The sequence below is a fragment of the Eumetopias jubatus genome, unplaced genomic scaffold, assembly GCF_037043125.1.
Source record: "Eumetopias jubatus isolate StellerSeaLion01/CBP00866 unplaced genomic scaffold, mEumJub1_p1.0 scaffold_1, whole genome shotgun sequence".
Lineage (NCBI taxonomy): Eukaryota > Metazoa > Chordata > Mammalia > Carnivora > Otariidae > Eumetopias > Eumetopias jubatus.
The window spans coordinates 124,074,789-124,094,912 of NW_028274807.1; the positions used below are offsets into that span (position 1 = coordinate 124,074,789).

The window sequence follows — 20,124 nt, forward strand, 5'->3', positions numbered from 1 at the left end:
TTTTTTTCAAGTCCAATTCACCCATTTCTTCTTTTGTTTGTGCTTTTGGTGTCATATCTAAAAAAACCACAGCTATGAAAATTTACTCCTATATTTTCTTCTAAAAGTTTTATAGTTTCAGTTCTTACATTTAGGTCTGTGATCTACTTTAGCTAATTTTTGTTTGTGATGTGAGGTAGGGGTCCAAATTCACTCTTTTCCAAGTGGATATCCAACTCTCAGTACCATTTCTTAAAAGACTATTTTTTCCCCATTAGAATTATTTTGGCATCCTTGTTGAAAATCAATTAGCCATAATGTGAGGATTTATTTTTACTTCTAGACTCCTAATTCAACTCTGTTTATCTAAATGTCAATCTTTATGCCAGTATCACATTGTTTTGTTTACATTAGCTTTGTATATTTTGAAATCAGTAAGTGTGAATCCTATGGTTTTATTTTTTCTCAAGACTATTTTGGCTACTCTGATCCCTTTGTAGTTTCATATGAATTCAGGATTCAGCTTTTTCATTTCTACAAAAACAACAACAAAAAGTAACTGGGATTTTCTTAGGAGTTGCTTTGAATCTACAAATCTATTTGTGGAGTACTGACATTCTAACTATTTTAAACCTTCTGATCCATGAACATGGGATGCCTTCATTCATTTAGGTCTTCCTTAATTTCTTTCAACAATGTTTTGTAGTTCTCACAGTATAAGTTTTATACTTCTTTTGTTAAATTTATTCCTAGGTATTTTATTCTTTTTGCTTCTATTGTGACTGGAATTATTTCCTTATTTTTGGCTTTTCATTGTGAATAGAAACAGAACTGATTTCTTATAAATTTGTATTATATCCTGCAACTTACCTAATCTTTACTGAGTTCTAATAGTTTTTCAGTTGATTTCTTGGGATTTCCTATATTCAAATAGATAGTTTTCCTTCTTCCTTTCCAATTTGGATGCCTTTTTTTCTTTTCTTTTCTTTTCTTTTCTTTAACTTGCTTAATAGTCCTGGCTAGAACCTTCAGTACAATGTTGAAAGAACAGACATCTTTGTTTTTTTCCTGATCATAGGAAATAGCTTTCAATCTTTCACTACTCACTAGTTGTTAGCTGTGTGTTTTTCATAGATATCCTTTATCAGGTCAAAGAAATGCCCTTCCACTTTTAGTTTAAGTGTTTTTTTAATCAAGAAGAGCCACTGGACTTTTTCAACTGCTTTTTCTGAGACTACTAGGATGATCATGTGGTTTCTATCCTTTGTTCTATTAATACAGTATAATATATTGATTGATTTTTACATGGTAAACCAACTTTGCATTTTTGTCTGGTTGGGTATCCGGGTAATACTGGCCTCGTAGAACGAATCTGGAAGTCTTCTTTACTCCTTTATTCTTTGGAAGTTTGTAAAGAATTACTATTTTTTCAGATATACAATTTAGTGATTCATCACTTACATACAACACCCGGTGCTCATCACAGTTAAGTGTACTCCTTAACCTCCATCACATATTTGACCCATCCCCCCACCCACCTCCCCTCCAGTGACCATTGTTTTGTTCTCTATAGTTAAGAATCTGTTTCTCAGCCTGCCTCTCCCCAGTGCCCCACCCCCATGTTCATTTGTTTTGTTTCTAAAAATGTTTGGTAGCATTTTCCAGTGAAGTCATATCATCCTGGGATTGTTTTTCCTATCCAGAGTTTTTATTTCATTTGAACGAGTGTCCCTCTAGAAATTTGCTCATTTTGTCTAAGTTATCTAATTTGCTAGTATAAAGTATACTAACTTTATCTATATAAATATATATTATATTTATTATATTATATATAATTATAATTAACTATATAAATATATATTATATATACATAAATAAAAAAATCCTTTTTATTCCTGTAAGGTCAGCATTCATGTTACCTCTGTTATTCTGACCTTACCAACTTGAGTGTTATCTCTTCTTTTCTTGATCAGTTTAGCTAAGGCCTTATTAATCTTCTTAAAACAATCTGATTTTTGGTTCCATTGAGTTTCTCTATTGTTTTACTATTCTCTGATTTATTCACTTCAATCTCTCTTCTTTCCTTCTTTGTGTTTGATATGCTTAATTTGCTCTTTTATCCCCCAGTGTCTTAAAGTAGAAGGTTAGGTTATTGATTTGAGACATTTCTTGTTTTTTAGTATATGCATTTACAGCTATACATTTCTCTTAGCACTGCATGTAGCACTGCTACATCCCATGAGTTTTGGCATACTGTGTTTCCATTTTCATTCATCTTAAAGTTTTGGTACTTTCCCTTTCATTTTCATTCATTTCAAATTATTTCCTTTGATGTATTCTTCTTTTATCCTTTGGTTATTTAAGCAGTGTGTTGTTTATACATGTTTGCAAATTCCCAAATTCCTATCTGTTATTGTTAATTTTATTCCATTATGGTCAGAGAATATGCTTTGTATGATTTTACTTCTTTTTATATTGAGGCCGTTTTATGGCCTGCCACATGTTCTATCCTGGAGAATATTTCATGTGTACTTGTGAAGAATATATATTCTACTGTTCTTAGGTTGAGTGTTCTGTAGATATCTGTTAGTCTATTTGGTTTATAGTTTTGTTTGTAGTGTTGTTCATACTATTTCCTTGTTGATCTTCTTCCTGGTTGTTCATCCATTACTGAAAGAGGGGTGGGTATGGCAGTCTTCAACTATTATTGTTGAATTGTTTATTTTAATTCTGTCAGTTTTGTTTCATGTATTTTAGGGTTTGATGTTGTGGGGTGCATATATATAATTGTAGTGTCTTCCTGTTGGACCTATTATCAGATAAAATGTCCTTCTTCATCTCTAGTAACTATTTTTGTATTAAAGTCTACATTCTCTGATATTTATAAAGCCACTCCAAGTTTCTTGTGGTTGTTGTTTGCATGACATATCCCTATACTTCCTTTTCATTTTTTTCTCCCTATTGTATCTTTAAATCTAATATTTCCCATGTAGATAGCATATAATTATATATTGGTTTTTTAAATCCAGTTTGAAAATCTCTGCCTTTTAAAGGAATGTTTAATCCATTCACATTTATAAATCATTATTATTGACATAGTTAGACTTATGTCTGCCATTTACTTTTTGTTTTCTATCTGTCTTGGCATTTTTCTGTTTCTCCATTACTGCTTTCTTTTACATTAAGTGAATTATTTTCTAACTGTAACATTCTAGTTCTTTTAATTTTTTTTTCACTATATATTTTCAAGTTAATTTTCTAGTGGTTGCTCTAGGGGCTTGCCATACACATTTTTATTTTTTAATTTTATTATTTATTTATTTACTTACTTACTTGGTGCAAAAAGGCAGTTTTATTAAAGCATGGGAACAGGACATGTGAGCAGAAGGAGGGGCCGCCATATACATTTTAAACTTCTTAGAATCTACTGCAGATTCTAGTGAGACGCTGAAATGTTACTCCTATAACTTTCCTCCTTCTTCCCTCTTCTTGTGCTATTATTGCTATACAATGACATCTATATATATATTGCAAACCCAAAACTACACTGTTCTATTACTTTACTATACATATTGTATCTACATATATTACAAACCCCGAACTACACTGTTCTATTACTTTGTGTAATTTATTCTTTTTAAAGACATTGAGAGAAGAAAATAAGTCTATGTTCATAGAGTTTGTTACCAATCTCCCTCATTATCATTTCTAGTTCTCTTCATTTGTCCTTGTGGGATAATAGGGGTTCCAGAAAGAGGAAAACATGGATGAGGATTATTTGAGGAAAGCTTTTCATAATTGAGGAAATAAGAGAGATAAAAGATTGAGATTGAGGGTTAACAGAACACTGAAAAGACAAGAATTGGAAAAACGCATAGTCTTCAAATCTTTGGAAATTCAGGTGATCTAACTGAAACAACCTAAGCTTTCAAAATAGTGGACTAATGGTAAATTACAAAGATGCATACTTACTGGCATGGAAATACACTGTTATGTGAAAAAGTGTGTTATAAATCTATACAGTATGATACCATTTAGCATAGTATATCTTTTGGTGCAGGGAAAAAGAGTGAAGGAGGAGGGAAAGGAGAAAGAGGAGAAAGAGTGGGTAGAGAGGGAAAGAGAGGAGGAGTGGAAGGATATATACCAATGTTAAATATGGGTCATGGAATTATGAATGAATTTTATATTAAGGCTTTGAATGTATTTTATATTTTTAAAATACTTAATGTGTATTTGTGATAAAACAATAAACTTAAAAAAACTAATCCAGCAGAAATGAGCAAAAGACTTGAAAAAGCAAGTTGCCTAAAATGAAATAAAACTGATTGAATACATATGAAAAAAATTCAGCCTCATTAGTAATCAAATGCAAAATAAAATAATACTGAATTTTTTATTTATCAAATTGGAAAATATTTTTAAGAGGAAAATACCCAGTGTTAGTAGGGGTTATAGGAAATACGCTCAGTACCTTGTTGATAAAAGTATAAAATCATGCAATTTTTCTAAAGAGCAAATTAATAATTTTTATAAATGCCCTTTAAAATGTCTATACTCTTTTAACCTAACAATTCCATTTTGGGGAATTTATGTTAATGAAAAAAGTAGTGGATGTTACAACCATTTAGCTGTAACTATTGTTTTGGAAAGCATTCCATAAAAATTTTGGAGTGTATGGTAATTAAGACTTAATCCAATGGAACTAGTCTAAATATCCAAAAAGTATGTAAAAACATATGAGACTGTAGAATATATACCAACTTTTAATAGTCTCTTATTCTGAATGTTAGAATTATTAGTATTAAAATTTGTTTGCTTCTGGTTATCCATGTTTTCTACATTATCTGTAATGGACAATAAATTATTCTTTGAAATGGAAAACAAAGTTATTTAAAAATAATCTAATAAGCTGCCCAAGAAATAGCTTAGTTTTATTTCTACTTCCTTGATTTCCAAGCCATGTATCCAACATTTAGATAACTTCTAGAACGAACATGCAGACAGCTGAGTCAGTTACACTAGCAAGCAGCACCAAGGACCGTAGCCTCTCTGTCCCTTGGTACTAAGCACTAACTATGTGCTAGGTACTGTGTTAACTAACACAAGCTGGGAATAAAAAGAAGAGAGGGCCCTAGATTTTTGGCTTAAACAAGAGACAGACTAATGGCAAGAAACAGATGTGTATGTTCACAGCTAAAAATCAAGGTATGTTTGAGAGTGCCAAGGGAAAGGAGAGATGATTCTAATTTGTCTGTACCAATCATCTACAATTTGCTTCTTTCCCTCTCTAATTTACTACTGAACCATCAAGATCATAAAACAATGAAAACTCATAATATATATTCCCATATAAAGCTTACTAGTCCTACTTAACTCTCAGGGCCAGCTCACATGTCACTTCACCTTTATCTCTGGGGATAAAAGCACCTGTCTTGATATGCTGTGACTATGGACTTAGTCTGAGAGGGCAGACACTAAGTCTAATTCATCTTGGTACCCCCAGGTCAAGATGGCATCCACTGTGTATACATCATGACTTTTTCAAGCTTTGTTCAAGGGTTTAACATTCCTGGCAAAGGAAACTTAGAAGTCATACCTGGCTGAATCACTAAACTCTACCTCTGAAACTAATAATACACTATATGTTAATTAATTGATTTTAAATAAAAAAAAAAGAAGTCAAAGTCATACCTGGTTGGGTTCCTTTTGTCCTCCTCAGAGATCAAAAACCAAACAAAGTCTGCATAGCTCATTCTTCCCTCTTTCTGAACTGTTTTTCCCCTGAAGAAAACACATGGTTATGAAGTTCCCTGGGCAATTACTCAGATAAATTTAGTAGGATGACAGACTAAACATAAAGCAACATCTTTCTTTGTAAATTAAGTCAAAGGAAATCAGAATGCTGGAAACCTAACAAAGGGCATCCCTTCCATTGCCTATATTGTTTGCAAAGGACTGGAGGGTGAAACCAGAAGACATTTGTAGATATGAAGAAAGAAGTCTGGTTTCCAATTTGAATGCAAATAATCACCAGGCTCAAATACTGTTACCTGTATTTAGGTAAAGGATTGATGCCCGTAAATTAAAGAAATACTACTGTCTTGTATGAAGCCATGGTGTGCAGGAAGCTGTGCTAAAATGAGATTGTTAAAGTGTTACCTGTAATTCATTCATTTTTCTTTAAAGATTTTATTTATTTGAGAAAGAGAGAGAGCAGGAGTGGGGGGAGGGGCAAAGGGAGAGGGAGAAGCAGACTCCCTGCTGAGCAGGAAGCCCAACATGGGGCTGAATCCCAGGACCTGAGATCATGACCTGAGCTGAAGGCAGATGCTTAACCCACTGAGCCACCCAGGTTCCCCATCTGTAATTAATTTTTAAACTCAGATGCTTTTTCTTACCTTGTTACTGCCCCAGAGAATATCCTTTCAATAATTCTGTTTGATGAAGCTAAATGTAAACAAGAGGGTACAAAGCTAGTTAGAAACATGTTGCATAAAGGCAATACTTTTGGCAAATTTATTTTCAATAGCTACAAGCTAAAATATAATAGTCTTCCATAATGAGAAGTTATGAGTATTTAAATTTTTACCTACATATAATTTATATTTCTGAAAGAATCTGAGGTGGCATAATCAATTAATTAATCACTAAAAAAAGAACAGGCAAATGATTACGCCTGATAGCTGGGATGTATTAATGTAGCTGAGTGCCAAGTTAGTTCTGAACATCAGAACAGCTAAGACAAAAATGTACAGAATTTGTATTGATCTTGTTATCCAGTAGGACACCTTTTCCTTTAAAACAAGACAAATTTTATCCTCTCATGAAATTCAAGGGGAACTGACTGGCAGCTCCTAATATAAGGGACTTTGAGTAAAACAACGGAGAATGCTTTCAAGTAGAATTTCATAGAAGATACCTAAACATACCACATACTTTTCTAATACTCTTATTTTCTAAGAGTACACTGGTACCTCACTGTTGGTTCAAAATAACCAAAGGCTTTAGTTTTAACAAAAGGATATGCCAGTACAGGTCAAACCTAGGGATCTGGTGAGGACAGGAATGTTCTCCTGTTAAGAAATTGTTCTTTTAAGAAGTGCCCCACGTAATGGCATGTACACTATAATTTCAAAACAAGTGATGAGTCAGTAGAGAGTCAGTAGCTACCAGCATCTAATTCTTCTGCACAGAGTTAAAAGGTAAAATTAGTTTGGCTGAAGATATTGGGAATATGGGGGTCCGTACAGCCATGCCGGGCCACAAAGCTTATATAAGGACCTTCTAATACTCTGTTGAACATTGGTTTATGGGGTTAATAATTTGTACTAGATAGACAAATAGAGGGCTGTATAGGAAAGGCATGGAATTTAATTTCAAAGCTAAAGTCTTTAAATTTGGAAGGTTTAGCCTAAAATTGAAGATCATGCTGTCCCATTTAGGACAGGTTGGTGGACTGGCAATTACATGGTCTCAGTGACCCCTTCAACATGCAGGCCTAGATGCCTACTTTTCTGGACTTCATTATTTTAACATGACTCTACTGAGGTGCTATGTGTATATATACAATATCTGGGGACTTAGTGAGAATTATGGTATATCAGTCAGCGTGCTTTAGAGCCTGTAAGGTTTTGCATGACCTCATGTTACACAGATGATCTGGCCACTGGTGATTAGAAGGTGCAGAGCTAATAAAGCTGACCTGATACACCTGTGAATATTTCCATTTTTATGCTATTCTGGTGATGGGAAGGTTGTGACTACTTGAAGAAGGGAGGCAGAGTACTAAACCAAGTGCTGCTTGTTTATCAATAAGTACACCTGAGTATTTTCCCTCGATACCTAGTTGGCACCTGAGAATTGAGAGGTAGAACTCTTTCTTATATATGGAAAGTTCTATGAAACTGGACATCATATAGAATGAATCTTTTCTTAAGATGTAAACGGTTAATTACAGATATACCAAATAATAGAAGTGAAATTCAATGCATTTGTTTAAGATTTGTACTCTGCTACATTTAAAAGGCTAAAGGCTGATTAAAAAAAAAAAAATCAGCAGTGCCTGAGAAGACATTTAATAGAACAGGGTGATCTTTTTATTATTATTTTTTAAAGATTTTATTTATTTATTTGACAGAGAGAGACATGGCGAGAGAGGGAATACAAGCAAGGGGAGTGGGAGAGGGAGAAGCAGGCTTCCCGCAGAGCAGGGAGCCCAATGTGGGGCTTGATCCCAGGACCCTGGGACCATGACCTGAGCCGAAGGCAGACGCTTAACGACTTGAGCCACCCAGGTGCCACCAGGGATGATCTTATGAGAAAAAAATGAGTCAATGTATTTTGGTGTTTGGTGAAGAATATTAAAATCATCAGGTAATAGTTTCTAAGTTTACTACTGGTAAAAATGAAGCAAAAGGGGTAATATCATGTGATATGTGATATTTTTGCTCTCTGATAAAAGAAAGCACACAAAATTCATCTGCAAGGAAAATACTTACTCTGGAACTAAACTCCAAAAAGTTAAGTTTTTATGATTCCTGGAAAACCGGCAAGTTAGAAACATTTTCATCCTTGGCTGTTCATAAACACTGGTAAAATGGGAAATTTATAAGGGTGTATATACATTCTCTTTCAAATAAACTTTACTTAGGTATGGATCTTATTCAATTCATCATTAGAAAATAAACATCACTATAAAGACTCAGCAATTAATCAAAACAAAGACTCTAATTGCTTACTTACTGTAAGTCCCTTATATACTTGCCTTCTAAATAAAAAATTGATACCTTCACCCATTCCCACTTAAAAATTCTTGGCTCTTTAAAGAGGACTTGATTAGATAAAGAATTTAAGAAATGGGAATTGCCCATTCATATAACAATTCATATAATTCTTGCCTTTTTCAAAATAGTTAAGTTTTAACATCTATAAAACACTTACCCTGGTCATTGTATCGAGATAAATCAGCCTGGCTGATGTAGAGGTCATGATCACTATCTAGTTCCCAGAATTTACAATAAATAACATAGAAATGTTCATAGGAGAAGTAATCTGTGATTTGGTTTATATCTTCCTCTTCTTCCAAAAGGGCTAAAGTCTGAAATAGTATGAAGAGAAAGATTAATTTATTTTATAATTATGAAAACCAGCTTTGGCCGTTATATAGTTTAGTAAAGTTTAATTTTAAATCGAACTAAAATTTTTGGTTTGGGTACCAAACCAGGAACTTTAATAGGCAACCTCTTCCAACCTTTAATCAAATGATCAATCTATAAGCATTTATGAGTTCTGTATTATGCTTAGCAAAGGGTTAGATGCAGGGGAGGATTTAAAAGAAGGAAAGGGAAGGACTGTTACCAAGGAGATTGTAGCCCATCAGAGGTCCCCAGACCACCAAGCCAGAACAATTAGACAACAGGCTGAATTACACAGTCATAAACTGACACTGCTTGTAACTTTCCAAAATTATGAAGAGTGAGCATCTATTCTATTATGTAGAGTGGAAATCCACATATAGGGTTTGGTTTTGTAATGAGATCAAGTTTACCATGAAGGTGACTTATGTATAGCATTGTGCTGATGTGTGGTGGCCTGGAGTAGAAGTCATGGGGATGGAGCTGCAGGGCCCTGAGCTGGAAGTTAACCTGGGGCTCCCCTGACCCACTGTGTCCCCTTATGGAAAACACCAAAAACAATAATTTTGAACCCAGAATTCTTACAATTCTTATAATTATCATGTAAGTGGGCAGATAAATGAAGATGTTTTCAGAAATGAAAGATTCAGAAAGATAAAAAAAAACATAAAAAAACCTTCAGAAATAGAAAAAACAAAATAAGATGGCAGAAATCTGATCAGATGTATCAACAATCACAGCAAAGATAAATGAATTAAGTCTCCATATTAAAGTATTTAAAGTATTTTCAGATTGAGCATAAAAACAACCCCCCCAAAACATATCTAGGTATATGTTATCCATAAGAGATAAATCTAAAATAAAATTTAAAAGGAGGTTTAAAAAAAAAGGACAAATATATGCTAGCTAAATCTTAACAAAAAGAAAATGTGTCAATATTATTGGAAAATAAAATGGAATTCAAGGTGAAAAATATTATAAGGGACAGAGGTGACTATTTCATAATGCAAATAAATTACTTTGATAAAAAATTGTGTTCCAAAATGTAAATACTAGGAAACCAATATGCCTTGGCAAGCTGAGAACATAAATTATTACAGTAAAACTTCTTAATGGAAGATTCTGTTGCCAGTAAAAATTATAAAGACTATACAGAAACAAAGGAAAACCATGATGTGGTTAAGTGCAAAATATGGGATTTAAGACTATACATACTAAAAACTCTGTAAAATCCTAAAATCTGCACTTATATGAGACTAGAAGAATACATACAAGAATGCTATTAGTTGTATTAGGGTGATGAAATATGATTTTTCTCCTGTTTTCCAAACATGGCTGGTAATGGTTTGTTTTATAAAAAGCTCTTTAACATGTACAACGGAGAATATGTACAATAAGACAAATCTTGAGAAGGAGCTCTCATTCTCCCCTACGGGATTATCATAGAATGAGAAAGACAGATAACTTGTGCTTTTAGTGAATGTGAAAGTATGAACTAGTACAGGTTTTTAGGAGGCTAGGTTGGCAGGATCTATCAAACTGAAAACCACACTGGGGACACCTGGCTGGCTCAGTTGGTGGAGTTGTGCAACCCTTGATCTTGGGGTTGTGGGTTTGAGCTTCACGTTGGGTGTAGAGATTACTTAAAAATAAAAAATCTTAAAAAGAAAACAACCCTGAAAATGACTTAAACACCCTCTACAGGAGAATATGTAATTTAGTTATGGTAGAGCCATGCCATAGATTATGCTGCAGTTAAAAGAATGAGATAGATTTATATGCATGGAAATGAAAAGAATGTTAAGATAGGCTGTTAGCGAAAAAAAAAAAAAAAAACACAACAGAACGATCTCATATATTTTAAAAAAACACCTCAAAAAAGCAGCCATACAAAATAAAACTGTTTACTCCATGTATATACTCCATGTATATAAAGGAATATAAGGGAATAAAACCATAGATAATATGGATGGGTTCCCTCTGGGAAAGAGAATGAAATGGTAGGGTGAAGGGATAAATAGTGACTTCTGCTGATTATTCTGTATATGTTCATATTATCTGAATGCTTTATGAGCATATAAATCATGAGCATACATTCATGAATAATGTACTAAATAGGAAGAGCAGGAGAGAGATAAGGAAGAAGGGAAAGAATTAAATCATGCTCCAGGAAGAACACTTGAGTTCTGTTTCCAGTTCGGCCATTTACTTGCTGTGTGATCTTATCTAAGTCATTCAACCATACCTGCACCTCAAATTTTATCATCAATTAAAAAAATATGTATTACAATAATGCCAGAAACTGTTACAAACTAATGTGCTTCAGGAATGTGAGGGATTATCATTCTTAAGGCGTAAGGCCTCTTTACGGAATCACTGCCGTCTCAACCCATCCCATGTTACCTACTGAGAGAGGCAGGCACCAGGTGTTCCATAAATACGAACAATGACTGTGATGATTACTATTCATTTTAGAATAAAAAAGGTTTTTATACGGATTATGGGTTGCTAATTTTGCCAAGTCTTCATTACTTTGTCCCAGATGAAGACAGGGAAAAATAAAGAGTACATAAGGTTGTATTATTAGCCTAAGCTTCATTTAGTATGATTCATTGAAAATAAAATATTTTCTTTCCTTTCAAGTATGAACAATTCTTTCTTTAGGTTAATGGAAGCCTGAATAATCAGGCATGAAGATTACCTCGGTAAAAGGCTCCCACTAGTGGTCACTACTTTCTCTCTTATTTGGTAAAATAAAAAAAATAATTGAATGGAATGTATGCTTTCGTAAAAGGACTTTTTAGTATTTTTCTCCACTCCAGTAGAGCTGGATAAAGAGTTCTTGCTGAAAGGATCAAGTTGAAACCCCTCCATTCCTTTCACAAGGCCTTTCCACACCCAGCTCATCTCACCCCTCAGGCTGTATCACTGGTCACTCTGCAGAGCCACTGGCCACTTTATTTTTATTTTTTTTAAAGATTTTATTTATTTATTTGACAGAGAGAGAGAGACAGCAAGAGAGGGAACACAAGCAGGGGGAGTGGGAGAGGGAGAAGCAGGCTTCCTGCCGAGCAGGGAGCCCGATGTGGGGCTCGATCCCAGGACCCTGGGATCATGACCTGAGCCGAAGGCAGACGCTTAATGATTGAGCCACCCAGGCGCCCCTACCACTGGCCACTTTAGACTGTGGTCTTAGAGTGTAGACACTTTCATGCTTCTGGGCCTTTGCTTATGCTGCTCCTGTTATCTGGAATCCCCTTCTAAATTTTTACTTTGATAAACTTCTGATACCCTCCAAGGTCAAGATCACATGTCAGTCTTTCTGTGAGGCCTTCTCTGCATATTTGTTATCCGTTTTTGTGGAAATTTTCGTCAGGTGTGACTGTGCACTTTTCTTTTCGTCCATGTGCCTTGATATAAAAAAATCCCTCTTATTCTTCTTTGTTCTCCCCAACACATCCCAGGTATCTGGTAAATGCTTAATGACTGAAAGTAGTGAAAGTGCTTTGCATACAATAAGCACTCAAATATTTGTTAAATGAAATAAGAATATTATTTAACTTGTTATTTATTTTTTTACATTTTTTAAAAAAGATTTTATTTATTTACTTGTCAGAGAGAGAGCACAAGCAGGGAGAGCTGCAGGCAGAGGGAGAAGGAGACTCCCCACTGAGCAGGGAGCCCGATGCAGAACTCGATCCCAGGACTCTGGGATTATGACCTGAACTGAAGGCAGAAGCTTAACCCACTGAGCCACCAAGGTGTCCCTCACTTGTTCTTCATATATGAATTCCAATGAGAGACGTACTTGCAAAAAGTTGCTTTTTCTTATCTCTGTTGAAGTTATTTTTCCACTCCAAGATCTGTTGACTGTGTAGAATATTCTCTGAATAACCTGGTTCCAAAAGAAAACAAATCAAATAAAAATACTGAAGATATTTATTACTTCACCAAGGGCCATCTTATGAATGTATCTTGAACCAAGCTATGTTTTGGTTTCCTGGTTATGGCAAGTGTAATTTCTAATAAAAACTAACATCATATTTTAAAAATCACATCCATGTCCCCTATAATTCCAAGAACAATAAAAAGATACTCTTTGCTCATATGCCTGCATTTCCCAATTACCTACATGTCACTTTATTTACCTCTCATCTTATACAGTGATGCCTGATTCAAGCATTTATTGGGCTGGATGTTTTGGGAAGGCAAATGAGGTGGGAAATACACACTGGGTTGGCTTAACAATCGGTGGGTCATAGGAATGGCTGCCTGGTATGACTCAAGAGGACATTATTCTGGTTATTGTAGCCTTATTCATTGGACTCTTAAAGACTTCTAGTCTTCCAGACTCTTTCTGGAAACTCAAATACATCTGGGATAACTCATATACTGAGTCCTTACTTGGGCATGAGCAATTTTGTTATTAGCTAGTCTTTAAAGGGTTTAATAACAGATGTAAAACTCTGGAGAAGACCCTGGACAGGATGAGAGAGGAGGGAACGGGTAGCACATGTGTCTGAGATTGATGACATGTGTGTGGTGGTGTAGTGGAGGGTTGGAGAAGGAAGACAAGGCTGCTATCCTGGAGGGAGGAGGCTGTACTGTATTCTTAACAATTTTACCTGGGGTTATGCCTATGCATTTAATTTCTCTTTGACCCACTGGTTTTGTTTTTTTCCTCCAAAAGGAAGCAGTAGTGAGAAGAGCAATTTAAGCAGCTTTCTTAAAAACTATTTTAATTTTTTTTTGTTTCAAGGTTTTATTTAAATTCTAGTTAGTTAACATATAGGGTAATTACTGGTTTCAGGAGCAGAAATTAGTGATTCATCACTTATATATAACACCCAGTGCTCATCACAAGCAGCTTTTTTTGACACTTTGCCTTTGATTTTGACTAATAGAAATCCTGTATCCTTGATGGTTTTATCATGGAAGAGGTTAGATCCTTTTTATTTATTTATTTTTAAGATTTTATTTATTTATTTGAGGAGGGGCAGAGAGAGAGAGAGAGTGAGAAACAGCATGAGAGGCTCGGGGGAGGGTCTGAGGGAGAAGCAGGTTCCCCGCTGAGCCCGGAGCCTGATGTGGGACTCGGTCCCAGGACTCCAGGATCATGACCTGAGCTGAAGGCAGTCACTTAACCAACTGAGCCACCCAGGCGCTCAAGGTTAAAGCCTTTTTAAGTTATTTTAGTACAAGAACATAAAAGGGAAGACATTTGGACATCTATCCATAGAGTAGGCCTAATGAGGGACTAAACCACCATTCCCCTTCTGGATTCCTTAGCAAAGAGAGTGATTCTCAAACAGAGCAGGGAAAAACCAGCCTCAGAATGAAGGCCCAGATTTCTGCTGCCCAGCTTACCTTATCCTATAGCAGTGCTAATTCCTGACCCTTCAGAATCTAGCTCAACTGCTAACTCCACAGGAAGTGTCAGAACAGGGACTGGGGTAGAGCTCTGTCTCATGTGCTCCAACTGTCAAGTGAGTCTCCTTCAGTTCATCTTATATTCTAAACATTGGTGCACCTGACCACCATCACCTCCAAACTCCAAGGTACCAGGTCTTTCTTGACTTGCATCCCAGTGCTTGATATGGTGCCCTGCATATCAGGTGGTTAATAATTGCTTAGTAAATTTTTTATTTGAGGAATAATTGACATATATTATATCAGTTTCTGGTGTAAGACATGATTTGATATTTGTATATATTGCAAAACAATCACTGTAATAAAAGTCTCCTTAACATCTGCCACCATACATAGTTATGGAATGTTTTTCTTGTGATAAGAACTTTTAAGATTTACTCTTAGCAACTTTCAAATATGCAATATGTTTGTATTACTATATTATATATAGCATTAATTATACACAGTATATATAGTATTAACTACAGTCACCATGTTCTCCTTTACATCCCCATGACTTAACTTATTCTATAACTGGAAGTTTGTACCTTTTGACTCCCTCTTCACCCATTTTGCCTATACCCAGGCCCTGCCTCTGGCAATCACCAATCTGTTTTCTTTATGTACGAGCCTTTTTTTTTTTTTTTTAGACTCCACCTCCGAGAGAGCTCATATAGTATTTGTCTCTGAGGTCTGACTTACTTCATTTAGCATAATGTCTTCAAAGTCGATCAGTGTTGTTGCAAATGGCAAGATTTCATGGCCTAGGGGTACCAACGCCCAGCCACGTGCAGTTGAAAATCTACATATAACTTGACTCCCCCCAAATTTAATAATATCTAATTATCTAATAGCTTACTGTTGACTGGAAACCCTACCAATTATGTAAACAGTTGATTAACATATATTTCGTATGTTATATATGTACTATATACTGTATACTGTATTCTCACAATAAAGCTAGAGAAAAAATATTAAGAAAATCATAAGGAAGAGAAAGTTTATTTACAGTGCTATAAAAAAATCTGCATAAGTGGCCCATGTAGTTCAAACCCATGTTGTACAAGGGTCAACTGTATGTATATACCACATCTTTATCTATTCATTCATTTATGGGCACTTAGGTTGTTTCCATATTTTGGCTACTGCTAATAATGCTGCAATGAACACAGGGCGCACTGATCTTTTTAAGTTAATATTTTTGTTTTCTTTAGATAAATACCCTGCAGTGGAATTGCTGGATCATATGGTGGTTGTATTTTTAATTTTTGAGGAACCTCATATTGTTTCCCATAGTGGCTGCACCAATTTATATTCCCACCAATAGTGCACAGGAGTTCCTTTTTTTTCTACATCCTCCCTAACACTTGTTATTTTCTCGTCTTTTTGTTATTGCCATTCTGACTGGTGTGAGGTGATATCTCACTGCAGTTTTGATTTGCATTTTGCTGATGATGAGTGATGTTGAGCAACTTTTTATGTACCTGTTGGCCAACTGTATGTCTTCCTTAGAAAATTGCTTCATAAATTAAAGAGATTTGAGACTTGTTAACAAAAACTTTCATGCTTTACCTGTGATAAGAGACATATGGGTTGGAATCATAGCTAGTTGAATAACTCTCTTCAGAGTTGAAAATAAAGAAAGGTCTCTAATTAGTATTTCACATAAATCAGTACTATTCTCTATGATTTACAGATAGCATATAAAATGTACAGAAAACATAAAACAGAGAGGGCTAACTATATTCAAGATTATTGTAAAAGATACTATGAATTTAGTAATTTTTACTCTTGAGGGAAAAATAAGATTAGAGTGTACATGTGACCATGATCTGAATGGCTGACTATCTGGTGGAAGAAGTGGCCGACTTGTTCTGTGTTGCACCAGAAAGCAGAACTAAAATTATTGGATAGATAGTGCATTAGGTTTGAGCAGGGACTAGCTGGTGTCTAATTTCTCCATTGGCTCTAATCACTCAGACTCTGAGGTGCTTCAGGGCAGAGAATGTGTCCTACTTGACAGTGTATTCTTTTTTTTTAAATTTAAATCCAATTAATTAACATATAATGTATTATTGGTTTCAGATTTTTAAAATTTTATTTTTAAAATTTAAAGGCAATTAATTAACATAGGGTGTATTATTGGTTTCAGAGGTAGAGGTCAGTGATTCATCAGTCTTATATAACACCCAGTGCTCATCAGATCACGTGCCCTCCTTAATCAACAGTGTATTCTTAACACTAGCTTTGCAGAAGTTCATATAAAAAAGATGGAGGATTTTAAGTACAGAAATTACATATACGAAAACAAACGGTAAGAATACCATTTATCATAGTTCCATGGCTCCTCTCTCAAGTAAAAGTCAATTTCAAAACATATTATTACACCAAAATTTTCTATGTTGAACATGATTAAATTTTTATCCTTATTATTTGATTTTGAATATAAATTTATCTAAAGTCTAAGTTTCCTATTTTATTTTCCTATTTTATATTTATATATTCAAATATTTTATATTATTTATGAAGGTACCGTGTTACACTTAAAATGATAAAGCTTTAATCTGTATTTATTTTTGCTTATTTTGTTAATCATTTTTTGTGTTTTTCTTTGATAGAATTTTTAAAATTCACAAATGTTTTGACTGTTAAGTGTTTTCCACTTTAAGCCTCTGCTAACTTACTTATCTAATAATATGAAAAAACGTACTTGTAGTCTGTTTTTCCATAGCCTAAATCTCTTTATTCAGTAGCCCCACTTCATCAGAACATTTATTGGTTTCCACATTACTGATTCAGCATTTTAGCTCATTGAGGTACGGGCACCATCTAGTGGTGAGAACATGTAGCTGCTTGGTTCTACATCTACCCTTGTTTCCTCCCCCCCAATTTTGTTCTACCACTTTTAGGTAAATAAAAAAGAAATTAATCACAGTTTTTAAAATAATAAAAAAAAATTAAGAATTAGTAATGGTAAGAATAATTGTTTACTACCAGTGAGTGGAACAAAATTTGACAATTTTTTACCAAGGGATCTCTGGTCAACTTGATAGTTTGAATTTTAAATCAGTTTCCTTTCTTTTTCCTTATATCTATTGAACTGGAAACCTCTAATTCACAAGTGTAGGTCACCAGAAATGTGAGCAAGTGTTTGGTAGCTCTGTCAGACAGGTTTTGACAAGTGGATTGGAGGTGGACACAAAAATAACAGATTGCTCATTGTAGGTAATTTATGCAGATGAGTATTCAAAGGCTGGAAGCATGGTTCTTCTACCTGGCAGGGAATGGTGAAAAGATCCTTGAGCCACTCTGGTTAATACAGCTCTGAAGAGTATTTCTCCGTGGTCATCTGCAGAATTTGGACTTAAAAAAAAAAAATCTAATATAAATTTCCTCCTTTCTCTATCAAGAGGTTTGGAGGAAAAGTCAAGCTGTTAGTGATGAGCAGTCTCCACCACAGTTTAGTCATCTCAGGAAATATCAGTACCTTGTCCTAACAATTAAATTCCTGGCATTTCAGCCTAAAGTGATGGCTTTGGGCCAATCAAGACACTGAATCTATCACTAACACCATCTGAGCAAGCCAGAGAAATGTCTTTGCTGCCAGCACCAGTGTCACAAAGAAGTATTTTCAATCTCATTGTTTATTTTAAAAACTCACATGAGCACCTCTTTCCTCAAAAGGCAGCATATGCCAGCTAGGATAAGCAGAGTCTTTTATTCACTGGCAACTTCTCTGCACGGCATGCAAAACTGCAAACTCAAGGGCTATAATTTGCTAGTATTTCCAATTTTCATTTTCATTCAGTATCAAGAGACTTATTTCTTAAAGGAGAATATGGAGTAAATTTTGGTGTATTCTCTTATTTGGGTAGTGATATTCTTTTTGCTGTGTGCATAGTTGGTGCTCTGTCTTTCCAGCCTGAAAATAGCTGACAAAATAATTAAATAAACAAATGGAAAGTCTTTTCCTATAGCATAGGTTTTTCAGTGATAAATAGAAAATAAAAGTTGCCCAACTTTTCACTATATGAGTGCCACACTAAAACTAATATTTGAGCCATACTTTGTGTCAGTAGTTTTTTCCAACTAGACAGAGTGAAAATACTGAATAACTCTAGCATGCAAACAAAAAAAATATATTAATTGTTTTTTACTACATGCCACTGAGATTATATAACATTCAATAGGGTCAAATGACAAATTAATTTCGCTTTTTCTGAGATATTTATCTTTAATTCTGAGGCTGATCTAAGTTTCTAAGAAACAGTGTGACCTTATCAGTTTTTGCTCTGAACAGGATAGAGAATGATGCCTCTGTCATTCACTTTTATGCCATTAACAACATTCATTAATTTCACACTAGAAAACTTATTTTGATTTGTTCTAGAAAAACTCACTGTACTCTGAAGTAATGCACAAGTTCCAATGATTTCATACCATTATTTGGCCAGATTTCACAACAGAAAAGGCAGTCCTTTAATAAAATTCTGTTTCCAGATATTCATTTGATACTTTTTATTTGCACTTTCCTTTTTCAGACGGTACTATGAGGTTATCACAATAGGTACACTTATCTTAGTACACAGAGATTCACATTCTGTATTCTCAATGGGATCTTGTTTACTATTTATGTTATGATGCTGTTTTGAATTGCCCTATTATCATTATTCCATTGCAAGTATTTTACAGTTTAGTAATTATTTCTGAGTAATGGATTTATTTTTGTGAATTGGGGATAAAGCAGAATAACAAGAGAATGTACATTTTAAAAATATAGATAATATGCAAATGCCATGAAAATGTATCAGCAGAGATAATTAATGATATCCTGTTAATTGACCAATTTAGTTCTCTTTGTTTAATGATTAACATAGCAGAATTTCTAGGAAAATGTGAATTACATGTCAACAAAATTGTTTCATGGCTTTTCACTCTGAAATTATAAATTCCTGGGGACCATTTGCTAGATGACACAGACCATCATGGGTCCATGGTACTTCAACAAATGCCAAACTAGAAAGTGTAGAGAAAGAAAATTTATCTCTATTTTATAATTCTGTTTATTTAACATTTTTTCTAAGAATAAATTCCAATAAAAAGTTCCTCTATAGAGAGTATTTTCCGAATTGGTAGAAGGTTGGGCTGGATTATCTCTAAGGTCTTTCCTAGCTCTTAAGATTTTCCATTATGCTATTAGCATGCCCTGAGTTTATAGAACAGTCAACAATCAGAACGCAATAATTCCCTATGGAATTGAAGCCACAGTTAATGTGTAGAATTCTTAAGCATGAATAATTTCACTTATTTATTCAATAAATACAGTATACCCAATATGTGCTAGGCACTATTCCAGGTATTGGAGATACTGTAGTGAAAAATATAGACAAACTCCACTGCTCCAGTGGAGTTTCTATCATAGAGAAGGAGAAGTTAAAACTTAAAATATTAGATGATGTAAGAGCTGAGAAGAAAAATAAAGCAGAACAAATGAATAGAGGGTACAAGAGGGAGGAGAAGGGTGAAGAAGGCAAAGGGTGTTCAGGGAAGGCCTTACTAATAAGGAATATCTGAGTTGGATGAAGTAAATAAAGGAGGA

At 34.5% G+C, this 20,124-nt stretch overlaps 1 protein-coding gene across 1 annotated transcript in view; it reads right to left on the minus strand.

Annotated features, from left to right (window-relative positions):
• The window catches only part of PPP2R3A (protein phosphatase 2 regulatory subunit B''alpha), a 166,397-nt gene that overhangs the window by 59,525 nt on the left and 86,748 nt on the right, over positions 1-20,124 (minus strand). Inside the window, exons 6-9 of the mRNA XM_028099045.2 lie at positions 12,925-13,011; positions 8,923-9,079; positions 6,381-6,429; positions 5,674-5,763 (exon numbers count right to left, since the gene is read on the minus strand). Coding sequence (XP_027954846.1) covers positions 5,674-5,763; positions 6,381-6,429; positions 8,923-9,079; positions 12,925-13,011 — 383 coding nt within the window. The remainder of the gene's footprint in view (positions 1-5,673; positions 5,764-6,380; positions 6,430-8,922; positions 9,080-12,924; positions 13,012-20,124) is intronic.